Source organism: Trachurus japonicus, chromosome 16, assembly GCF_045865225.1.
Source record: "Trachurus japonicus isolate A0001 chromosome 16, Traja_1.0".
Taxonomy (NCBI): Eukaryota; Metazoa; Chordata; class Actinopteri; order Carangiformes; family Carangidae; genus Trachurus; species Trachurus japonicus.
The window spans coordinates 28,537,032-28,555,536 of record NC_140922.1 but is presented as its reverse complement, the minus strand read 5'-3'; the positions used below and the strand labels follow the sequence as shown (position 1 = coordinate 28,555,536).

The 18,505-nt window shown below is 42.3% G+C and overlaps 2 protein-coding genes across 2 annotated transcripts; both read right to left on the bottom strand.

The window, feature by feature from the left end:
- Positions 1 to 475: 475 nt before the first annotated feature.
- Positions 476 to 10,409, bottom strand: LOC146972576 (G protein-coupled receptor family C group 6 member A-like). The gene is made up of 6 exons (XM_085802645.1): positions 10,141 to 10,409; positions 8,246 to 8,540; positions 6,283 to 7,080; positions 4,937 to 5,161; positions 2,871 to 2,991; positions 476 to 1,572 (listed from the first exon to the last, which is right to left on the bottom strand). The coding sequence occupies exons 1-6, from the start codon at positions 10,407 to 10,409 to the stop codon at positions 476 to 478; spliced, it is 2,805 nt and encodes a 934-aa protein (XP_085658771.1).
- Positions 10,410 to 11,870: 1,461 nt separating this feature from the next.
- Positions 11,871 to 18,073, bottom strand: LOC146972575 (G protein-coupled receptor family C group 6 member A-like). The gene is made up of 6 exons (XM_085802982.1): positions 17,874 to 18,073; positions 16,756 to 17,047; positions 15,301 to 16,104; positions 14,670 to 14,885; positions 13,858 to 13,981; positions 11,871 to 12,998 (listed from the first exon to the last, which is right to left on the bottom strand). Exons 1-6 carry the CDS (start codon positions 18,071 to 18,073, stop codon positions 11,875 to 11,877), a joined length of 2,760 nt encoding a protein of 919 aa, XP_085659108.1. The 3' UTR covers positions 11,871 to 11,874.
- Positions 18,074 to 18,505: the final 432 nt, after the last annotated feature.

The window sequence follows — 18,505 nt, the reverse complement described above, 5'->3', positions numbered from 1 at the left end:
GCTCTGCTTTATTATTTTGCACTACAACATTAGGCGCCCAACCTAACTTAGTCATGCGTGCATGAATCTGGTGGTTGTGGCCTGGGATGGTATCAACATTTACTGCCCTGATGTATTGTTCCAGTCCGCCCCTGCATTCATCGGTTTATTAAAGGTTTTTAAAAAGTTTCTGATTTCCTACGTCTGACCTCGTCTTCTGTCAAAATGGTTGGTATGTTGAGGCTGTATTGATAACAAGGATCTTTGTACATTATTTAGATAAGTGTACATAAATAAATATGAACATTGCATGTCAGTGTTTAGCCTCGGTAACATATAATGTGTTAATGTTTCCAATCTTTACCTACTGTGGAATCAAAAAAACTCACAATGTGACCACAGATATGACTGAAAGAATCCAGTACAGAGCTCTTATTTCAGATCATATAATATCATTGAATGTAAAATCCTTAGAGTTTGCAAAAGATTTTGAGTATCACATGCTGATGCGTCTCATGAGGCGGTGGTGTGTGATTGAGCCCCTGAGCAGACCTGGATACTGGTCTGTTTCTTTGCAGTCCGTCACTACAGCAGGTTTGAGAGGAGCTGCTGGTACAGGCAGGGTCAGAGCACTGGCAGTGATGTGTGACTCTGACCCTAAACTCCCAGACACAGAGAAAGGCTCAGTGGTTTGATTGCAGTATGCATAGAGATTCTGCCTGAAGGCATTTTGGGTGTTTTTCTCCTTCTTAAAGAGAATTATGTAGCACTTTGGGAAGAAATGGCAGCAGAGGATGCTGTAATTGGAGATGAGAATGACGATCATCTCCACTGCTGACAGGTAGTTTCCTTTGGTGGTCACCTGGATGAGGATAAAGAGCATCCAGGAGATGACGTTGAGCAGCATGCTGAAGGTGATGTACTTTGCGTCGTTATATTGCCGTGGAAGTCTACGTCCTTTGAAAGCGCAGACTAAACATACAAAAGCCAAGACAGCTATATAACCTAACATCACCCAGAAGGCCACATGTGAGCCCTCATTACATCGCTCAAGCAGAATTGTATTTTGCCTATCAACATCCTTTTCAGGGCCTCTGAGGAGCAGCCAGCAGGTGCAGATGATGACCTGCATGGCCACGACAACACCGATGATGATATACGGCTGGTAGAGCCTCCTCAGAACATCCTGCAGCCCAGGGTTGAACTGGAAGGCCAGCAGGATCTTCAGGCTCTTGACCAGGATGCAGGAGACACACAGAGTGAAGCTGATACCAAACAGCACCTGTCGACTCTTGCACTGGATAGAGTTGGGCCGACCCACAAACAGAATGGCACTGATGTAGCTGACGAGCAAAGAGAAGAGAATGACCTGGCACAGAGGCCCCCCAGCAGCCTTCACTACCGGAGTGTCAGCCTGGTGGAAGAATAGAGCTGATACCATGAGAACCAGGATGATTCCCAGGGCAGTGGAGGTCACGAGCGCTATGACGTAGCCATCCTCCCAGGACAAATACTCCACAGTTTTGCGTCTGCATTTGGGACTGCCTGCTGCAGACCACTCATCCTTGCCACACTTCTTACACTGTTCCATGTCTGCAAAGGAGGACAGAGCACAGGTGCACATAACATACCTGGATACTGCACAGAGCCTTAAGCCTGACCTGGTACTGGTCCATCTGCTGGTCCTGCTCTTGATAATAAATGTTTGTGCAGTGGTTCTTGTTTGTTGTCACCTATTTCTGTTGCTTCATATAACCTCCCATTACATCCACACTTAGAGGCTGACATTTTCCCAGGATTCCCGCGGGAGGAGTCAATTTATTTTTAATCACGTGATTGGGACGTGACAGGAAAAATGTAAACGGGAGTGAACGGGACCGGGAATCAAAGCGCAACATTTAAAGAAGCACAAGCCAGGCAGTAGGCTACGTTAAGAACCCGAATGGTGCGCTCAAAACGGTCCAAAAGTTCAGTGTGTGGACTGATGTACACTTCACACCCTCAGTGATCACTGTCGTGGCTACGTAGCTAGTAAATCAACATACCGGTAGGCATACAGAAGTCATCTGACGCGGTGGCGGCGGCGTAATCTCCGCCTCGCATTAAACAGTTGATGCACACAAGCAAAAAAGAAATAAAGAAAAAGAGAGAGAGGGAGAGAGAAAGGACGAGTAGAGCGTTCATTATCACTAATTGAAATAACAAAACAAGACGGTAGACCAACTGTCTGTCAACACAATCGTTTACATGACGACTGTGTTAATAGAAAAAAACGGGAACAGGACCGGATCGGGAGTGATTTATTCGGGATTTGAATGGGACAGGATTATTTTTTGACTTTGTCACGGGACCAGGACGGGAATTTTTTTGCGGGAGCGGGACGGGACGGGATTGAAAAAACACTCCCGTGTCAGCCTCTAATCCACACTTCTACGTTTTAATTTCAAAATGCTTAGACATCCATGAGCCAGTGTGAACAGGACGCAAATTGTCTATTTTGCAGTTAATTAGTTGCCAAGAAATACGACAATCAAGGAACGGCAAAGAGTTGAAACAGAGTTGATGCAGAATTTCACTAAGCAACAGCAGCAAGTAAAGACAATAGTAAATCCATATCTATTATAGTATTATTTGTTCATGTTTGTTGTGTCAAAATTCACTAGCACCTCCTATAAACAATCCGGCCCACTCATCACCCCCAATAATAATTTTCTGGTGTCGCCACTGTGTATGGATAAAATGTAGCAATAGAGATGTGTTTAGAAATGAGCATCATTTAATGCTCTTGCATTAAATGATGCTGAAACGACACAAGCCTCACACAGTGAAGAATTGGTCCAAAAGAAAGTTACATAACAGGTGATTCTGACATGTGTGTGTGTGTATGTTACCTGTTCCATCAGAGTAGTGGTTCTCAGTGCAATTGATGCACTTGTAACAGCAGACATGTTGACCCTCAATCTTCTTTCTGGTTCCAGGCATACAGCTGTTGAAGCATCTGGATGTGATGTTCTGAGGAAAATACAGAGACCATGATCACAGAGACCTAAGCTGTGGTCAGATTGCTTTTTTTCTCTCAGGAAAATCCAAGAACTGGGCTGAAGTATGTTAATAGCATCATGAACCCAGCTGTTTCACTTTTCTACGTGTTGATGCTTCTTATCTTATCTCCAATAGCAGAGGAAACACCTTCCTTCATGAGAATAAACAGGAAATGATGTCTCACAATTCCTCGCTGCGGCAGTATTTAAAGCAATGTCCTGTCGTAGTTTGATCAGAGCAGCTGTTTGATGTTTGGGACTTGATCCAGAACTGATGGAAATCCACTGAAGTCAAATCCATCAATACAGGTTACAGACTGAATTTCTTAATGATATCCTCTAGGGGTGTCAACAATAATCGATTTGGCGATGCATTGCAATGCGGGACATGCACGATTCAGCATCGATGCGGCAACGTGCCATAATCGATTATGTCACTGTTTATTTTCTGGCCTCAAATAAAGTTGTGAAGTTTCAATTACCTCCGGGGGCATTTCCGGAGCAACGACATGCGCAGCCTGTAGCTACATGCTAAGCGGCAGCACCAGCAGTAGCAGTGTTGCCGCTGGCTTTCTTTTTCCTTTTTTTTTCACCCGCGGTCGGGTTGAGAATTAATTAATTAACGCTCATGAGTCCGGCCGTGTTGGGTCCGAGATTCAACAAGCCGGTCGGGTTTTACCGTTACTACAGGTAGTATGCCCGTTATCACCAATAAACACAGTAGAGGAGGGGGAGTGACTGAGCTCAGGCTGGGGGTCTCTGATGCAGAGAGAGAGAGACCTGCCGTGCCGTGTAAAAACAACCACAACAGAAAGTGTCACGACTTCCTGTATCTGGCCCTTCAAAATAAAAGCCCCGTAGTCTTTCATATAGTTAAGTCATATTGATTTTGAGTTAATATTGACAAGACAGGGCTCCAAAGGTTTGTTTGTTTTTTTCCTGCGACCAATCGACCAATGAAATTTTGGTCGGCTAATTTTTGGGGGCAGCCCTAGAAGTGATTTATGTTTTCTTTTTCAGGTTTGAAAATCCCATATCCAATACCTGTACCATTCAATTTTATTTTATTTAATGACATTTATGTCAAAGATACAGGAGTGATAATACATAGCAGCCGATAAAATCTGTTGTTCAATATCTCATGACTGATGAAAAATTTGCCGTGTTGTGTGCAGTAGAATTTTGATGCATTGCAATGCATCGCAATGCATCGTATAATCGAATCGAATCGAATCGTTACCTGCTGAATCGTAATCGAATCGAATCGTGAGGGCAGTGCCAATGCACACCCCTAATATCCTCATCATTATACAACCTACACATAAATGCATTCTTACACTAATTCATAAAGCATTCAAATTGAATTTTCACATAGCCTAATAGCTGTTTAGAAATGTAAAAAGCACTAATGAACATATGAATGTAATGTACTCACTTGCTCAATTCTGTATGTTTGATTATTTATGTTAATGGCTCAACTTGTCTTGAGGATGAGTGAATTGCAGAGAGTGAAATGTTGTCAGTGAACACAAATCGTAGTGTGTGTATATAATGGTCCTTCTCCATTAGCACAACTCAACTTGACTTGTTTTTTAAAATTAGTACTTGGTACTTTATGTTTTTTTTGTAGGTATTGCCTCTGGCCTCTGACTGCCCACCACAGATTGGTCAGAGAGTGTTATAACTGGAAGAGTCCTGAGCGTAATGTCCGGCAGAAGAGTGAAACCTGCGACTTGTAAAAATGCACTGGAAACAGCAACCACTGATCTGTACTATGACTGTTATACGAGCAGCAAGTCCATTGCAACCCCATTGTTAATGTGTTATGTGTTTGTGTCACATATAAAAGGCAGAGCCGAGTAGTGCTATAATTGTGTAATGGAAAAGGGCCATAAAACTACAAAAGTGGAACACACCTCCAGCTCCATGAACTCCTGGGTGGTGCTGAGGTTGGTCCAAGTGAACTTCTTTGTGATAATTTCATATTCAGCCACGATTTCATGGACAATAAATTGAAATTCTCTCGCTTTTTCTGACCTCCACAGGGTCACGACGTAGTCCCGGTAGAGGTCTCCCTCCTTGGTAAAGTTGTAGGTCTTTCCTCCAAGTTCAAACATCTGCCTCTTCAGAATTTTCAGCAACTACGGGACATTGTTGTCAGGTATTAGTATCATGATCAGCCTACTTCCCAGTCTACCCAACCACAGTATTTCAACTTGACAAACACAAAAGCCTCTTGCAGTAACTCTGGGCCTTTCAAAGTTGTACAAAAGATGGGGTGGGGTGAGTGTTTCAAAGGCCAATGGAAAAAAAGTGAAAAAATGGAGTAACTCAAGGTGCTGTTCAAGGAAAAGTGAATTAAAAAAGAATTTGTATTTGGATTCAGGACATGAGAAGTAGTTCTATTGTGAAATATGCTGTTAATATAGAAAAATAGAAACAAATCCACAGATGTGAGGAACATGTTGCCAGTTGTCTCAACCCTGTGTTTAGGGTATGTAAACCAAGGTGTCATATGTAGCTACACGTACAATAATTAGTTCCTGTTACCTGAATCCTGTATCCAGACAGCTAATCTAGCCAGTAAACTTAAAAGAATAGTTCACCCAAAATTCAAATTGCACTCATTATCTACTCACCCTCATGTCGACTAAGGACTGGGAGAAGTTTCAGAGTTATCCGTGGCTTCTCTGAGTTACAGCGGGGCTCGGCGTAGCAGTGCATGTCCATATAACGGTTGCAAATGGATACCACTTTTCTTCGTAACAAAAAGACACACCAAAAAAGATCCAAATACCTCCATGCTGCTCGTCCCTGCTGCTGTCCCTCTTGTATTGAAGCCCCGAAATGCGAAATTGTTTTCCGAGTCTATATTTCAAGCTTGTTTGCAGTGGAAGCTCCTCTTCCTGGTCTGTCCAAATGTTGCGCGATTTGCGCCAGCGTCAGCGGCTTCGCAATTTCGGGGCTTCAATACAAGACAGACATTACATACGAGCACTATGGAGGTATTTGGATGTTTTTTGGTGTGTCTTTTTGTTACGAAGAAAAGTGGTATCCATTTGCAACCGTCATATGGACATGCAGTGCTGCACGGAGACCCGCTGTAACTCAGAGAAGCCACGGATAACTCTGAAACTTCTCCCAGCCCTTAGTCGACATGAGGGTGAGTAGATAATGAGTGAAGTTTCAATTTTGAGTGAACTATTCCTTTAACCCATGTGGATCCCAAAAACACAACACACACACAGTCATGTGTAAATACCTCCTTTGGTTGCATCTTGCCTGGTGTTTTACAGTCTTTGCTCCTGCAGAGTGAAGACACAGCTTGAGCAATAGCACTCACAGCCATCTCCAGACTGAGGAGAGTGCCATCACGACTGATAATACCAAATAACTTCAGAGCCACATTGAGCACCTCGGCATCAGTCTGGAGACCATAGGATTTTATTTCTTTGTAGAACTCCTGCAGAAAGCCATTATTTCCTGAATCTAGACGCCCAGCTTCCTCCAGCCTGCTGAGGTACTCAGTGAATGATGTTCGGTTTCCATTTTTGAAAGTGAAACCCACCACATGTCCGATTTCCTTTAGAGTTATGTTTCCATACAAATAACCACTGGAGGACCAGCTGTCACTGGCCAACCAGACTCGTCTCATTGATTCCAAGCTATTCCGATTTCTTAGTGTCTGGTTCTTCATCTCTTGGAAAAGATACATCATGTGATACCAACTGGCAAATGAGACGATGACCTTTACATTTGTGTGTTTGTAGATGGTTTTGGTGGCACTCCGTATTTCATAGTTGATGTCCTGAGTGTCTGAAGGGAAAACTATTTGAAAGGCTACACAGATGTTTGCTTGAAGGGCATTGGGCACAAAAAGGTCAAGAGGTACACGACCATATTCATCATCTGTGGTAACAATGCCCACAGTGTTCCAGTTATAATTTTTGATAAAGCGGACCATGGCAGCTGTTTGGTGCTTATCACTAGGAACAGTCCTCAGGAAGGCAGGGAATTGGTCCTTATTACTCAGTCTCTCAGCAGTTGATGAAGGACTTATCTGGAGAACAGAGGACAAAGGTGTGATGTAACTGGGGTGAATGGAAAAGTGGGCTACATATAAATCTGGAGACAATGGGCCTCATTCACCAATATCTTCTTAAGAACCTTCTTAGATTCTTTCTTAAGTTGTTCTTAAGAAGTTCCTTAAGAAAACCCTACGTCAGATTCATCAACGCGTTCATAAGCCTCAGAATTGTTCGCAGCTGTGTTCTTATGCCATCTCCTCGTAAGTTGAGGGCGTGTGCCAGGTGAGTCTAATTAACATAGGATTAGCATAGGTAACGGCGCCATCAATGCCCGTAAAAGGGCATGAGACTGCAGGGCCGTGTGCAAACAGAGACCACAGGCACTGAGCAGAGAAGGTGGAGTGAGAAGGAAAGTTGAAATGCTCAAATGAAAATCTGGGAGGGAGCACCAGACTCCAAACGTAAAAAGAACTTAAGTAGTGAAGTGGCGCTACTGCGGCAGGAATGAGACAAAGAAACAAACAAAAGGCTTATATTTAGTTTATATTTTTATATTTATATTTAGGCTATATTTAGTAGCGTCAGCAGTGGATGCAGCTCAGACCACACTCTCACGTGTGCCATCATAAATATCATCATATTATCACCTATGAAAAAAAAAAAACAGTTGTGTGTAGTGTGCACTGTTGCAGCCCACAATTAGGAAAAAAAAAATCATATCGGCAGCTGTATGCCCCCCCCCAAAAAAAAAGAGAAAAAAAACAACTGATATGAATTAAGTGTCTATAATGTTTTTTAAGAGACTGCAATGATTTGTCAATTATTATTATTAATATATATGATTATTAAAAACATCATAAAAGATAAGAAAATAATTCTTATTCAAATCATATAATATCATACAACTGCAGAACAAAAGAAAACGCTATAATCGGTTATTTTTGCAGAAGTCTCAGCACCTAAAAGTGCGTAAGTATACTCCTGACTGTTCGTAGATTTTGTTCTTAGTTAAGAACAAATTCTGGATAAGAAAACATTCATGAATGCCACAATCTTCGTAAAAACTTCGTAAGTAGGACTTAAGAACAAATTTGTTCCTAAGAACGGTTCGTGAATGAGGCCCATTGTTTGTGTAGAAATTAAAGTGCCAACCATAAAACTGTCACACTGAGTCAGCAGCTTGGTTGAGTCTCTTACCTGAGGAATTAAGTTGAAAGTCAGTTGCCTGGCGATGGCAATGGAGACCTCCGAGGTGTACGGACCCACAACAGCCATGATTGGCTGTCTCCTGGTCGAGGTGTTACTTACTGCATGGCAGTCGTGCTGTTGCACCAAGTCTGCAGTGAGTCTCAGAGCTGTGCTCACATCACCGCAGTAGTCCAGGACCTGGTATCCCAGAGTAATGTTCACTTCTGTCAGCAGTGGGGATTTATTACTCTTCTCTATGGCGTTAATGAAAATCAGAACATGGGTCAGGGCTGTCCAGTCCAACCTAAATGAACAGGACAAACAATAACTATGATATCAGTAATAATAACTACAATGAATCTGATTTATTCCCTCAAGTCAAGCCAATGCATTTAATGAATGAATGTCAGTCTCTGTCTTTATGTTGCTTGGACTACCTGTTTTATTTTGTAATCTGTATTCATCCATGTTGTGGTTCATCACTTCCTGTCAAACTCCATTGGTCTTTTTCCTTCCAATTATCACCACACTGTTGTTTCTGTTTAGATTTTAGTGTATGATCTGTTTCTCTCTCACCGGTTTTGGAGCTCTACTTGCCCTCTTTGGATTTGTTTGCCTGATTTAGGACTGCCTTCTCATGTTTGACCCGGCCTGCTTTTCTTGAGTAAAGATTTTCAGAATTTGGACTATACTTTGTGTTTTTTCTCTGCGACTGAGTATCCTGGCAGTTTTTGGCCTTGTCAATGAATGAGTTAATTAATTTGATTTCAAGTATCATCAAATCATAGTATACACCAGGGGTCGGCAACCTTTGTGACATGGAGTGCCGATTTGAAATTTTCTTGTCAATGAGGGTGCCACTACAATAAAACGATGTGACACAAAATACAAAAACAACATACCTGTGATTTTATAAAATCCCAGTTATGTTGTTTTTGTATATATGGATAGATAAAATCATTTAATCTATATAACCCACATCTAATCATATTTTGAAGATATTTTCCTGTTATTCACAAGAGGGACCAGGATCCAAGTTCAAAACACTGCTTTTCATATATACTAAGCAATACATCCGCCTCGTACCAGCTGAAGAACGCCCCTTAGCGTGGTATAATGAGTGTATACCACGGCCTGAAGTGATGTATTGCTTTTATAAAATGGTTACCAATAATGGCAATATGAAAAAGGACTACACAATTCCATGTAGTTTTTTATTTAAAGAAAGAACAATTTTTAACTGAAGCTAATATCATATCTAACATATATTGTCCAAGTTCTTCCCAAAACATATAGCATAGAATTCTGGGGGGGATTTTCCTCTTTTCATATTGAGAACAGCATTTTTAAGTTCATCTAGGGTAATAGGGGACTCCAACTTGATTGCTTCCTCTTGAGTTATGGAGAGGAGATTGAGATTTTCCATAAATTCACTGCATTTCGACATTTAATGATAAGTCTATGGTTAGAATAAAAGTTGCAAAATTCTGCATTTATTTCTTGTGGGTCCGTTAATATACCCTCCGAGGAGCTGATAGCTGTTATATTTGAACATTTTTCATTTTGTTTGATCCTTAAGGAGAGTAGATGACTGGGCAGTCCTTGCTGTTGGCGGCCCTGGTTCGAATCCCTCGTCGAGCGGCCTATCCTGCGTGTCATTCCCCCCCTCTCTGCCTCCCATTTCCTGTCTCTCTCTGAACTGTCTTATCCATTAAAGGCGAAAAAGCCCCTAAAAATATATTTGAATTTTTTTTTTCCCTCTAATCTAGTTTTATTTTGATAGGCTGAAAATTATATTGCAGTGTTACAGGGTTAAATCCCTTTAAAGCACCCCAACATTGTGCTGTTTTACTAACTTTATTTTATCAGGTGTTTATCATGTAATTTAATTTAAATGGTCTTACCAGTAACACTTCCTCGGCCAAGGTGTGCATGGGTCATTCTTTTGTACGTATCCATGAAGTGGGTACAGCATTCCAATCATGATATCTCCTGGAGCTTCAGCCGTCGGCTGTCCAGTGTGTTTTCCAGCAGCCTGTCCAGTCTTTATGATGATGAGGTGGAGAAGGACGAGGTGAGAAGAGATGATAAGAGCAGTCGAGGCCATCGTCCTGTCCTCTGCTATGTCTCTCAGCTCCCTGTCGCTCTCTGTGCTGTTTTTCCTCCAACACATTGATCCTCCTCTTTTTAAGCATCTTCACTGAGCAAAAAATTCCCTTGTGCCTCCTCCTTGATGCTGCACTGTTCACACGTTCTACCCTGCAGCCCTGCCCACCGTTTCGTGACTGATAACAGGTGAGTTACTGTTCAGCAGAAGCATCTGCCATCACATCTGTTGTTGTTGTTTTGCATCGTTTTGAGCTGTCAGCTATGCACAGATACCCAAACTCACGAATAGCCTACACAAACGGTCACTCTTTTTTGAACATCAACAGACTCTCTGTAAGGTTGTTTGACATTTGTATTCACAAGGAAGTTAGTAGCTGTTGATGCAAATAGCAACATTTTTTCCATATTAAATATTGTGTAAATGGAGACAGATCTATAACCACACACTGATGCATTGATCACACATAACTGTTTGATACTAATAACCAATTGATAATGGGAACAAGCGTTAACATGGTGGGCATCTGTTGATGGGTCCTATAAGGTCCACAACTAGGGAGTCTTCAAATCGGGCACCTGAGTGAGTAAGGTTTTATTCACTAGTATACAGTCAACAAAACCGGGGCCGTGCCCAAAGAAGAGTAGGAGCCCCAAGCACACAACAATGTCAAAGTTAAAATATCTTTATTGTCCCAAACAGGGAAAATGGGTTTGCAGCCAGGAAGATGCACCCACAGAGACCTTCAAACACACTGTACAATACATGGTAACACTTTACAATAAGGGTCCCTTAATTAACGTTAGTTAAACAGCATGAAAGCATAAAGTGCAGATGCAAAGTGCCCAAGAAGGTGTAGATTTAAACGGCCTGCTCAATCCTTGCAAATAAACATATGAGCACCAGGCAATTATAACCCAATCGTAAAGTTATCTGCTATTCAGCAACTGAATGGCAGTAAGCATAAGAGATTTAAGGTTTCTTAAAGATCATGGGCCCTGACCTACACACTCCTTTTATGACCATGCCTCCTAATTACTGGCGATACTGCCTCCTCCCCTCAATGGCCAGGACCCCTGGTACTCTTCCCTGTTTCAATTTATAGAACAGGGCTTATCTGACAACTTGATCATTCTAATTGGCAGATTATAAGACCTATAAAGCCATTGGCTGTCTCTTCCATCCTAATCATCTTCCCTACAGTAATAGGATACATGGTGCCCAGGATACATAGTGCCCAGTCGACTAAAAATACATTGATACTTCAATTCAACAAATCAACAAATCAAAAGCATGAATCCAAAATCAAAACATAGATCAGACATTGATATATTATAATGAATTTCCCTTTGGGGATTGATAGAACAATTCTTATTTTATTTTTCTTATATATTATCATTTATAGGACACAACTTTATTTAGTATCTGCTGCAATTTCGTATTTCATTTGCAAAGACGTGTGTGTGTCTAATTACTGGATTCCAAAATCCAGAATCCAGTACAACAACAAAAGAAATTTTTTGAGTGTCTGTCACAGGCTGGAGCGTCTCCTGAGGCAGTGGTGTGGGACCGAGCCTCTGGGCAGACTTGGATACAGGTGCACAGGTGTGTCTGTTTCTTTGCAGTCCATCACCACATCAGGTGTGGGAGGAGCTGCTGGGACAGACAGGGCCAGAGCACTGGTGGCGATGTGTTGACAGCTGGACTGAGACTCTGACCCTGAGCTCACAGACACAGAGAAAGCGTCAGTGGTTTTGTTGGAGTATTCATAGAGTTTCTGCCTGAAGGCATTTTTGGTGTTTTTCTCCTTCTTAAAGAGGATTATGTAGCACTTTGGGAAGAAATGGCAGCCGAGGATGCCATAGTTGGAGATTAGGATGATGATCATCTCCACTGCTGGTAGGTACTTTCCTTTGGTGGTCAAGTGGATGGGGATAAAGAGTATCCAGGAGATGAGGTAGAGCAGCATGCTGAAGGTGATGAACTTTGCCTGGTTGTACTGCTGCGGAAGTCTACGTCCTTTGAAGGCGCAGACAAAACATACAAAAGCCAAGACAGCTATGTAACCTAACATCACCCAGAAGGCCACATGTGAGCCCTCATTACATCGCTCAAGCAGAATTCTATCTTGCCTATCAACATCCTTTTCAGGGCCTCTGAGGCACAGCCAGCAGGTGCAGATGATGACCTGCATGGCCACAAAAACACCGATGATAATATACGGCTGGTAGAGCCGCCTCAGAACATCCTGCAGCCCAGGGTTGAACTGGAAGGCCAGCAGGATCTTCAGGCTCTTGACCAGGATGCAGGAGACACACAGAGTGAAGCTGATACCAAACAGCACCTGTCGACTCTTGCACTGGATAGAGTTGGGCCGACCCACAAACAGAATGGCACTGATGTAGCTGACGAGCAAAGAGAAGAGAATGACCTGGCACAGAGGCCCCCCAGCGGCCTTCACTACCGGAGTGTCAGCCTGGTGAAAGAATAGAGCTGATACCATGAGAACCAGGATGATGCCCAGGGCAGTGGAGGTCACGAGCGCTATGACGTAGCCATCCTCCCAGGACAAATACTCCACAGTTTTGCGTGTGCAGTTGGGGCTGCCTGCTGCAGACCACTCATCCTTGCCACAACTAGTACACTCGCCCATGTCTGCAGAAGAGCACAGAGCACAGAGGTGCACATTAAAACACCTGGGTACTACAGAGAGCTCTAACTGTGTGTTCACACCAAAACCTTCAAAGCGTCAAAACGCCAAGTCAATTCATTTTCAATGAGAGCCCGGCGACACTGAGCGTCCAAAGCGTCAACAGGCGTCGCAGTGCTTCCAAAGCGTCCAAAGCTTCCAAAGCGTCACCAGATGAGAAGTTGAGCCCTGGTTAACTTTAGGGTAATTAGCTATGACGCGGATTGGCGGCAACCGGCGGCAATGACCAGCGCGATCGAACTTTGACATCAGTCACGTGACGAGCGGCCAAAGCGGCTGAAAATATTTGCCGTTTTGGAAGCTGTCTTGTCTGACGCCCACTCTCGAGCGTTTTTGACGCTTTGGAAGCTTTTGGTGTGAACGCACAGTAAGCCTGACCTGGTACTGGTCCAACGAAGCATCATAACTGGTCATAGCTATAGAGTCGAAGCCTTGCTCATTGGACTCATTGTATCTGAACATGATTCCTTTGTAAGTTCTCAGGCATTACCCTGTCAGATGGAGGCTTTGACAACACTGTTACTGTAGTATATTATTGTGAATTATTAAGCACTTGTAAAAGAGCAGAGGATTTTTATTGTGGTTCCTGCTTTAGATAATAAATGTTCAGAAGTATCCCCTGTTTGTTTTCACCAACTTCTGTTTGTTGTGTGATGAAGCTGACATCCTGCTCTTGATATCGTGCATTCAATGATGCTGAAACAACACAAGCCTCACACAATGAAGAACTGGTCCTTAAAAAAAAGTTAAACATGTTAACAGGTGATTCTGACCTGGATGTGTTTGTCTGTGTGTGTGTGTCACCTGTCTCATTAGAGTAGTGGTTCTCATTGCAGTCGATGCATTGGTAACAGCAGACGTGTTGACCCTCAGCTGTCTTCTTTCTTTTTCCAGGCAAACATTTATTGGAGCATCTGGATGTGATGTTCTGAGTGAAACACAGAGACCATGATCACAGAGTAGAGACCTGGAACCCAGAACTGGGCTGAAGTATCTGAGCTTCCTATCTTATGAAGAAACACTGCATGTTCCTTCATAGAGGAAATGACGTCTCACAATTCCTCACTGCAGCAGCATTTAAAGCAATGTCCTGTTTGCAATACTGTGTAATTTGTTCATTGTTCATTACATTGTACTTTGTAATAAAATGTTATCATTTTATCCTATATTTTAATCAAATTGTTTTGTTGTTTTTGTAGTATATATGTGTGACTGTGTGCACAAGTTAAATTGTATTTCTGTGATTGGAAGTATCTTATTGTTTTGTTTTGTTTTTCAATAAGAATATTTGGAGAAAAAAAACAGGTTTTTGTTCTTTTAACCTGGGAGTCGTCATGAAGTACAAACAGACTGAATTTCTTATGAAAAATATCATCATCATTATACACATTACACGTAAATGCCTTCTGACACTAAATCCTAAAGCACAGATGGACTTATGGCTGAATGTAATATACTCACTTGCCCAATTCTGTACGTATTTAGGCTATCTATTATTTTAATGACTCAAACTGTCTTGAGCATCAGTGAATTTCAGATTTCTTGAATGAATTGTTTTTAGTAAACACAAACTGTATGTGTGTCTGTGTATATAAAACTACCAAAGGGCATCATACCTCCAGCTCCATGAACTCCTGGGTGGTTTTGAGGCTGGTCCAAATGAAGGTCTTTGTCTTTATGTCGTACTCAGCCAGAATGTTATGGACGTTGATTTTTTTATCGTCTGACTTCCACAGGGTCAGGTCGTAGCCCAGGTTGAGGTCTCCCTCTTCTGTAAAGTTGTAGTCCTTTCCTCCAAGTTCAAACTTCTGCTTCTTCAGAATTTGCAGTAGCTATGGAACATTATTGTCAGGTATTAGTATCATGATCAGCCTACTTCCCTACAGTATGAGTCCACAAAACCACAATATCTCAACTTGACATGAGAAGTGGTTCTACTGTTAAATGTGATGTTTATAGAGAAAAACTTGAACATGAAGTCCACAGGTGTGAGAAACATGCTGCCAATTGTCTCAACCCTGTATTTATGGTACGTAAACCAAGGTGTCATATTTAGTTTGACAATGATCAGCTAGAACCTGATCATTTGTTCCTGTTATCTGAATCCAGACTTACCCTTAATCTAGCCTGTAAATTTAACCACACACACAGAGAGAGAGAGAGAGAGAGAGAGAGAGAGAGAGAGAGAGAGAGAGAGAGAGAGAGAGAGAGAGAGAGAGAGAGAGAGAGAGAGAGTCATGTAAGTACCTCATGTGGCTGCACTTCGCCTGGTGTTTTACAGTCTTTGCTCTTGCAGAGTGAAGACACAGCATAAGCAATAGCGCTCACGGCCATCTCCTGACTCAGGACAGTGTCATTCTGAATTCTCCCTTTGACGATCTTCACAGCCTCAGACAGCACCTTAGTATCGCTAAGGGAACCATTGGCATTTATCTCATTGTAGAGCTCCTGCAGAAAGCTGTTATTCCTTGAGTCTAGACGCTCAGCTTCCTCCAGCCTGTCTAGGTACTCAATGAATGATGTTGGGTCTCCATTTTTGAATGTAATGCCCACAATATGTCCGATTTCCTTCAGAGTTGAGTTCCCTGTCACAGAGCTACTGGAGGACCAGCTGTCACTGGCCAACCAGACTCGTTTAATCGATTCTGAGCTATTTTGATTTCTTAGAGTCCAGTTCTTCATCTCCTTGAAGAGAGATTTCATGTGACTCACGCCACCAAATGAGACGATGACTTTAACATTTTTGTGTGTGCTGATGGTTTCGGCCGCACTCCTTATTTTTTCGTTGAAATCCAGGCTGTGTTCAGAGGTAGGGAGAATTATTTCAAAGGCCACACAGATCTTCTCTTTAAGGGCATTGGGCACAAAATAGTCAAGAGGTGCACGACCATAGTCATCATCTTTGGTAACAACACCCACCCAGTTCCAGTCATATTTTTTGATAAAACGGATCATGACCGCTGTTTGGTGCTTATCACTAGGAACAGTCCTCAGGAAGGCAGGGAAGCGGTCCTTATCACTCAGTGTCACAGCTGTTGATGAAGGACTTATCTGGAGAACAGAAGACAAAGGTGTAATGTGTCTAGCGTGAATGGAAAAGCAGGGTACATCTCCTCCCCTACCTTTAATAGTGTTTAATCAAAGGGATAGTTGACACATTTTGGCAAGTTGGCCCTTTGCAATAATCCCTATAGAGTGCCGAAGCGGAAGCAGGAAGTAACGGCCCCATGGGACCTCAATTCGAAAAAAGGCTCCATAGAAATGAACGAGACTCCAAGATTTATTTCGTGATCCGTTTGAATTGTGCCATGACAAAAAAATATGTCCTCTACCTGTTTAAAACATCACGTTTCATGCCGAGAAATCAGCAGTTTGTTGTAAACCTATTGTAAAATAAAATTCCGAAGAATCCATAACCAGAAAGACTACAAGTCGCGTAGGTGACGTCACACACCAAATGCCGCCCTTTCCCGTGTTAGTTGGTGACGTATTTTTTGTGGGACACAGATCTGTAGTCCGTAGAGCGTCGTCACACAAAATACATTCTTCTGTTGCCGTTTTACGATAAACTGCTGATTTCTCGGCATGAAACGTGATGTTTTAAACAGGTGGAGGACATATTTTATCCCTGTCCCTGTCCCTGTTTATCTTCTTGCCTTGAAAACTGTCTCACCGAGTCAGCAGTTTGGTCCAGTCTCTTACCTGAGGAATATAGTTGAGTGTCAGTTGCCTGGCAATGACGATGGAGACCTCCGAGGTGGGCGGACCTACAATAGCCATGATTGGCTGTCTCCTGGTGGAGATGTTACCTCCTGCAAGGCAGTCGTGCTGTTGCAAGTCTGTAGTAATTCTTAGAGCTTTTCTCACATCACGGCAGTAGTCCAGGACCTGGTATCCCAGAGTAACGTTCATTTCTTTCAGCAGTGGGGATTTATTAGTCTTCTCGATGGCGTTAATGAAGATCAGAACACGGGTCAGGGCTCCATGTTGCAACCTGAATGAAAAGGACAAACAATAACTACAGCATCCATCTTCCCTATACACGTCAAACATCTGCTGTTTAAACTTTCTTTTAAACTCACTTAGACTTTTACTGTTTCTGATGTTTTCAGCCAAACTGTTCCACATAGTTACTCCACAAACTGAGACACACATAGATTTAAGAGTTGTCCTTGTGAGCTGCTGTGCCAGTTTATGTTGACCCCGAAGGTCATATCTCTTGGCACTTTCCCTTTCACAGAAAAGTCCTTGAATAATTACAGGTAATTGATTATGCTTTGCCAAATAGGCAATTTGTACAGTTTTAAATTTAATCAAATCTAAGAATTTCAACGCAGCTGCCCTCAAGAATAAGTCATTAATATGTTCATTGCACTTTACATTACAAACAATACGAATAGCTCTTTTCTGTTGGATGATCAATGGGTGCAAATTGGTGTTATATGTATTGCCCCAGACCTCCACACAGTAGTTCAAATAAGGAAAAACAAAAGCATAATATAGTGAAAGTAAAGACTGGTAATTTAGTATATGCTTGACTCTTCGCATGACACCAACACTTCTGGCAGCTTTGGATTATTTACAATTAACCCATTTTATGTCTCTGATCTCCTACATCCTGCTATGATTATGCCATTATCAATAATATTAATGTTGATATGTTAAATAATAGAGCTACCATTTACTACTTTTATATTAAATCCATTACATTTGTGGTAAAGTTGAATGCAAGACTTTTTTTTTGAATTGTGCTGTTTAAATGTTATTTTATCAGCTGTTTATCCTTGAATTGTAATTCAATTAAATTTGCATGGTCTCACATGGTGCACTTCTCAGATCCAGGTAGGAGGGTGTCATTCTTCTCGATCTTATGAAGTGGGTACAGTACTCCAATCATGATATCTCCCGGCGCTCCGGCCGTCGGCGGTCCGGTGAGGTTTGCAGCAGCGTGTCCAGTCTCCAGGATGACGAGGAGAAGGATGAGGTGAGAGGAGATGATGACAAGAGCAGTCGAGGCCATGGTCCTGCCTTCTGTGCTGTTTCTCCTCCGGCACACTGATACTTAAGCATCTTCACTTGGTCTTAAAAAAATTCCCTCACGCCTCCTCCTCCTCCTCCTCCATGCTGCACTGTTCTCGTGTTTCACCCTGCAGCCCTGCCCACTGTTTCATGACTGTGACTGTCAACAGGTGAGTCTCTGTTCAGCAGAAGCAGCTGCCATCACATCTGTTGCTGTTTTGCATATTTTTAACCTGTCTATTATATGATCTGATACGATCTGTTATGGATGCATTGCACGGACACGCAAACTCGTAGTCTAAACAAACTGTCACTCACTTTTGAACATCAACACACCCTAAGTTACTTGGTATTTGTATTCACAAGGAAGTTAATAGCTGTTGTGGTGTGGAAATACATTGTCAATTCAATGATCAACAGGTCAATAGCATTG